At 31.6% G+C, this 6,688-nt stretch overlaps 1 protein-coding gene across 2 annotated transcripts; it reads right to left on the bottom strand.

Moving 5' to 3' along the window:
* Positions 1-992: 992 nt before the first annotated feature.
* Positions 993-6,203, bottom strand: Ate1 (arginyltransferase 1). 2 transcript variants are annotated; one of them, XM_073088514.1, is made up of 8 exons: positions 5,998-6,203; positions 5,497-5,623; positions 4,756-5,021; positions 4,038-4,106; positions 3,453-3,625; positions 2,918-3,079; positions 1,796-1,977; positions 993-1,470 (listed from the first exon to the last, which is right to left on the bottom strand). In XM_073088514.1, exons 1-8 carry the CDS (start codon positions 6,083-6,085, stop codon positions 1,065-1,067), a joined length of 1,473 nt encoding a protein of 490 aa, XP_072944615.1. In that variant the 5' UTR covers positions 6,086-6,203; the 3' UTR covers positions 993-1,064. The 2 variants fall into 2 exon arrangements, with proteins under 2 accessions (XP_072944615.1, XP_072944614.1); XM_073088513.1 differs by having other exon boundaries at positions 3,453-3,637; positions 5,998-6,202.
* Positions 6,204-6,688: the final 485 nt, after the last annotated feature.

Here is a 6,688-nt window from a genome sequence, read left to right as displayed (position 1 = left end):
GTGCCTATTGCCTTAAAATGCGGAAAAAAATACGTGGGACCGCATATATTAGTACATTATAATAATATTATGGAAACCATAAAATAGAATTCCACGCGCAAATTATTTATCGCAATGCGCGGGCTCCCATTTTACTGCAGCATACACAATATCTGCTAAACTGATTATGAATGCTCTCTAGATGTTACTATAATAAAAAAATATGTTTCAAATATACAACTGTGTTCAATATATATGCTCTATGTGAATTATTTAAAGATTCAAAATACCTTAACATGATTAAATGATACGTGTGGCCTTATCCTGTGAGTAAAGTATGGTTACATAAAAGTGAAATATAATTAATAACATAATGACAAAATCGTAAAGTATGTTGAACGGAGCGTACCAAAGGGACACTTAAATTGCAGTCAGTATCTTTTTATTGGCGTCCCTTCAATTTATACAACACATATATGTATAATATATATATTAGTCTAAATTCAATACTTATTCTAAAAGTCCTAGTATACAAAACATTAAATTTGTACTAGTGTTACGAGAGGTGGGAAGTTACGATTAAAATGCAGAGTAGATGGTGACTAGTTAATAAGTACATGGCAATAAGTATCAACCTCTCACATTTGTGATAGATGGGGTTAGGATCACAAATATTTAAAATAAAGATAAAATTGTGTATAATCAACAACTTCGTTCAAGGGTCTATACACACGACGTATTTTCCAAGCGCAGACGACACAGCAGTAACAATGACATGATTGCTCAGAGTACAGTTGAATCTGACGCATCGACTTTTCTTTATCTGCGCGACTGTATCGATATCAGTTTATCTGGATTGATATATCTGAGCGTATTCACTGTGAATAGATAATCGATATATACATGTCTGAAATGCGTCAACATATTATCGGCGCATATGCATCAATGTATCTACAAATTTGTTTCAAATGCTAGATTCAATTGTTGATTATGTGCGGATGCGTCGCGTCTTATTTATTATGTATATAGCGTCTGCCCATAAACAAAGCGTCGTGTGCATAAACCCCATATCCCGTTAAATTTACCTAGACAAACATAACCAATGATTTAGCGGACTTGGCACCAACTAACTTTGCATATTCCATCAGTACATCTGCATTATCGGCTCTCTTTCCCATTTTTCTTTTATATGTTTTATATGACGTCACTTCACCCTTAAACAACATAGGTATGTAGTTAATATCATCCTCCGTTGGATAATTCTCATCAATACTATCAATATCAGGATCCAGCCTGGAATATGGTGTTATTTCTAATATAGGAATGCAGTCTCGTATGGGAATCCATTTGTATGTCTCTGGGCACAATAAATCTGATGGGAAGAAATTTCCTTTATATCTCATCTTGCGGCAAGAATGTATGTAGAATCCCATGTAGTAATATTTCAGTTCCGGTGCACACGTATGTAAATGCCGCGTGAACTCAATCTCTCTGAAAAATAACGACCAAATTAAAAATATTGGTTGTTTTATGTTAGAGTAAATAATGTTATTCTTTTACATGTAAAGACTATGTTCTGTAGTTTCCAAAAAAATAAATCACGTATTCGCGCGAATATGGATGCGCTAGTCTCTTTGCAACATGCGGGTCGTGTAGCACACATGACTATGTTATTATCTTCGAAACAATAGGATGCAAGTGGTATGCATGAAGAACAGATCCGCAGGCGGACATAAATACGCATGACAAGAATAAGGCTTTTAGAAGCATTATATGAGTATATCGACATACTTTTCTTTGTTAAATCGAATCTTACCTGAGAGCTCCATACGTTCCTAAAGTAAGATTCCTATATTGTGGGTCATAAAAAAAGTAAACAGATGATACACATTTTGGTAACACATCGATGACCCCCACAGCAATTATTTTCCCATCTAACCAGTACTGTTGATGAAATGATCCATAGCCACATGCTGGGCCGGACTCATTATGTTCTTCCTGTAACAAGAATATTGCGTCACACATGCTGAAAAACCATCCATTACAGTTTTTGCAGTTCTATAAAAAAGATGACCTTAAGAGTTATACAAACAAGCAAAATTTTAACAAAAAAATTGTCATTTTAAAACTACAATCGAATACGATAAAAAGGTTTTGAATACAACTTTTGTTCTTTTCAACAATAATATGATGATAAATTAACATTTTCGATACTAAAAGGCGATGAACGAAGATTTTACCGATGACGTGCCCCAGACAGCAGTGACAATATTGTTTATGTTAAAAACACATGAAAATAGTACATTACAATACGAGGACGAAAAATTTTTTTCTGACAAGTGTGAGTTTACAGGCCGAGCCGCAGGCGAGGACTGCAATCACACGAGTCAGAAAAACATTTTTCGTCCGCGTGTTGTATAAAATTTTATATTACGGGGTCGGAAATGGGGGTTTTGCGCACGCGAAGCGTGCGTAAAACGTCAATTTACGCACGCCGTGATATAAAATTATATCTCACGCTCATATAATAATTTAATAGCGGACTGTTGCAAAGTAGTTTTTGCTAGACTTCATAACATAACATGAATTTCTGCAAAAATAAGATACACCTGATATTAGTAACTACATAAAAAGGAATTATTCGCTGGAATAGGAACAGAACCCAGATCATCACAAAATTATCGACATAATAAAATTATTTCATTTAAAGTAGATTCTTCACCTACTATCGCTTCGGAAGGTGATTCGTCCATGGAGAAGCAGCGGAAAAACATAATGCATATCTTTCCCAGAAAAGATTCCTATACAATGCTATTTTACAGTTCTTACAATAATCAACAAACGTCAAGAATATTCATGTATTTTTACTTGTGTTACAATATTCGATATTTACTTAAATTGTTTAAAAAATGTCTTATATGTAATAAATATTGCTTACCAATAGTGGACTTTGGACTAAAAAATCTTCAAACTTTGGTTGGGTACACTTCTCAGGCTTATCACCATGAACAGTCGTCTGGTATTTAACATACACTTGGTGTGTTTCCTTCGCCGTTTCCAGCCATTCAGGACTAGGTGGGTTAGTTCTGACCAACTTTATCTGAAAATTATATTTTATAATGATTCCATTTAAATACGCAATGTAAAGCTATATGGTATTATTGGTATTTTTCTTGTCACGCAGGGTTTATGTCCGCATGCGTGTCTAATCCGCGTGATGGATCCGCTGCAGTCTCTTTAAAAGTATTTAACAACTTATCGCTACTTAGCGATAAGAACGCCTATCGCATACTGTTTGACCTGTGTATGTATATTGCTTATTGTTTAAATTCAACAATTGTGCAATTAAGAGTATTTTATCTGCGTTATTGGAAAAAGACCCTAAGCACACCTTTTGTAGTATTTTTAGTAGTACGTAACATAAAATAAAGTTAATAAAAATAAATATTTACATTGTCTAGTGATTACACTACCTTTAATTTTCGCTTTGTTTCTTTTGGTAACTCATTAATAAAATCCTCCACTTGTTTTTCCTTATTTTGTTTCTTCTCTAAAGTGCTTACGTCAATACCCTTTTGTTTCAGTCTTTCCAGTTTCCTCTCAATACGTAATTGCTTTGCTTTTTTGCATGGTACTCTTGATGGGTCTACACACGTAACTGCAAAATATATTCAATACTATTTTTTATGTAAGAGAAGCAATTGTGTGAAATGGACAAGATTGTCCATTGAAATCAATAATTAAAAAAAATCGTATGAACTTAACTTATTTGGCGTTTTTAATATAAGGAAATACAAAATGCCCTCTGTATATATGTACAAGACGTGAAAGTATTACATTACAAAAAAATATTACAAAATGTTGGATTACGGCAGTAGTTAAGCAGAGAATGATTTATACTGTAATATAAACCTATAAGTAAATATAAACCTATACTTAAATGGGAATAATATTGTATAGATATGTGTAACCAATACCTAAAATGATATGGTAGTATTTAACATGTTGAAAATAACAGATGCTTTGATGTAAAGAAGAAATAAAATATTCATTCTCACCTTTTTTGCATTCTTGACTATCTCTTAAAGCATTCTTATCTTCTGATGTATCAATTTCTGACATTTCACCTGAAACCATTAGACTTAAAACTATACAACATATACTATTAGGAAATTTGTTTATCGAATTTGCAAAAAGAAAGAATAGGTTCTATGGTTGGCTATATGTCTTTTTTTATTATTTTACACTTTTTATTACAATACACAATTTATTTATATATAGTTTAACAATAAGGCATTACAATAAATCAATTCGGTCAATTCAATTACATAAGTTTATGTAGAATAAGTTTTTATTTAATTGAAATATTCCACCTGATGTGGATACAAAGTACATTGAATTGATTTGATGCAAAAAATATGCAATTAATAAACTTAGTTAATTTAATGGATTAGCAATTTGGATTTTATTTTTGCGTCTTGTGCGGACTTCAAGGTTTATGAATATTAAACAGAGTAAAATATTCATGTAGTATTATTAATTTATTACCATTTCTTACATATGAACTATTACCAACCACACTTATAGTATTACAGCAATTATGTCTTAATTTATAAAACAATCATTCAAGCCCTTACTTTATACACATGTACAAGACTTTGTGTTATTATTATTTCAATAGATAACCAAGAATAAAATCAGTGGAATTACAACCAAAAACCTATAAATAAATTTATTAAGTTAACAATTACTTAAATGTTATGAAAACTGCCATACCTTCAGGATTTTTATCATTGCTTGAAATACTATTGCTCTCAACCGGTGCCACTAAACTAGTCAAGTTGATATCCCGATGAGCATTACTAGTTTCCACAAACAGTTCAGGACCCTCTCCATAGTCTTCGAGCCGTATATCCTCACTGCCACTGGACATTTGCTGGTCACCACCACCAGCTGCCTCCTCTTGACCTATCAGGTACTTATTGAACTGTTTCAATACTTTCTTCTGGGATTTGGATGCCTTGAATTCCAGTGCTTTGCATCTATATTGAAATAGTTTTAACATGTATTATATTTATGCATTCTGTATTATAATGTATTAATAAATAAATTTTATTTATGTATTATGTAATAACTGAGTGTAATGTTAATCATTCTTGAAACATTACTATTGTCTATTTTTATGCAACTGTAGAAAGTAATGTTTTTCAAGCATATGTATGGAAGTAACATAGTTTATATTGTTGTTTTTGTATTCTCTAGTATTATTAGATGTTTGTTTCATGTACAGTTGAATCTTAACTATTCATGTGTTTTTATTTAGTACTCATTTTTCATATAATTTTAATATTATTATTAAATTAGCCAGTGTTTCTAAGATACTAGTTTAGACAAACAATAGCTGAGAATTTGTTTATTAAATCACCATAATATATTGTGTATTGTAAAATTTCAACTGTAAGTGTGCAATAAAGAGTATTTTTCTTATCTTATCTTATCATAATAATTAAAACTGACCTTATGGTGTATGAAGGACAACAAATTATACTGATAGTTGGTTTATAGACATATTTTCCTGATCTGCGCCACCCTCTGTCTATTAAATCTTGATAGTCCGATACTGTCATTGTGTGCGCCCACATTCCTAGATCAAACAAAATGTAAATAATAAATATGTGTAACTTTTACGACTTATGTAAATATCTCTATATATAAATAAGCAAAGATAACAATTCGGAAACCTTTGTCTTTTTTGTCAACCGATTTTCCTGATTTGGTAAATATAGACGTCATTTTGGAATTTGATACATTAACGTAATTTTGAAAACATGGTAATGTTTTCCTTAAATGTTCAATAATGTTTATAGACGAAATCTCAATCGCTGGGCGAACGTTAGTTAGTTTAAAAACCCTATTTCGTTACATTTGCGTACCTTAAATTTCTCCAAAAAAAAACCTGCTTACCATCTGCTACTGTATTTGTTGCCTCTGTATGAATTAATATTATAAATTGCTTACCATGTCCGTAATTGGTATCAGAACCTTTACAATAACCACATCTATACCTTTCGTGTTCGGCATAATATTCAATTATACTACGCAACATATTTGATTACTGGAAGGGAAAAACTATTATTTCTATACCGAAACAATGTAAATCTTATGAAATACAACCAGTATTTGACTACAAGAAATTCAAGAGCAAAAGATAAAAAATCTGACAGTGACAATCTTGACATTGACGTGTGAAAGAATTACAAAATTACTAATGTAATTTATGACAGTGATTTTTGTCTCTATTGTCAATGGTAATATATCAATTTGATTTTTTTATTTATAAAAAGGAACCTGCAAGCATAGATTAGTAAAGATTACTCCACAGACCTGATTACTCGCTCCTAACAAAAAAATGTACCCAGTTTTGAGAATTGAAATAGTTGCGTAAAAAAGTTTTGCCACGTCTCCGTGCTAAAATGTCCGTAAAATATTTGAAATAATTATTTATTTATTATGTAAATTACGCAGTATTAATTATTTATTCGCAAATGTTCTCTAAAAATGTTTTTATTTGTCAAGAATTCAAAAAAAGAACTTACTAATAAGCCGTTTGTGGCTTCATTCAATTTCAAGGCGGCGAAGTATCTTTACTAATCTATGCCTCCAAGAAACATATTTATAGACGGTTGCCCGCCTACATCAGGATTGGCCA

The sequence above is a fragment of the Epargyreus clarus genome, unplaced genomic scaffold (assembly GCF_041222505.1).
Source record: "Epargyreus clarus isolate Ecla_fem2 unplaced genomic scaffold, WU_Ecla_fem_2.2 ptg000027l, whole genome shotgun sequence".
NCBI lineage: Eukaryota > Metazoa > Arthropoda > Insecta > Lepidoptera > Hesperiidae > Epargyreus > Epargyreus clarus.
This window is presented reverse-complemented; position numbering and strand designations above follow the sequence as displayed.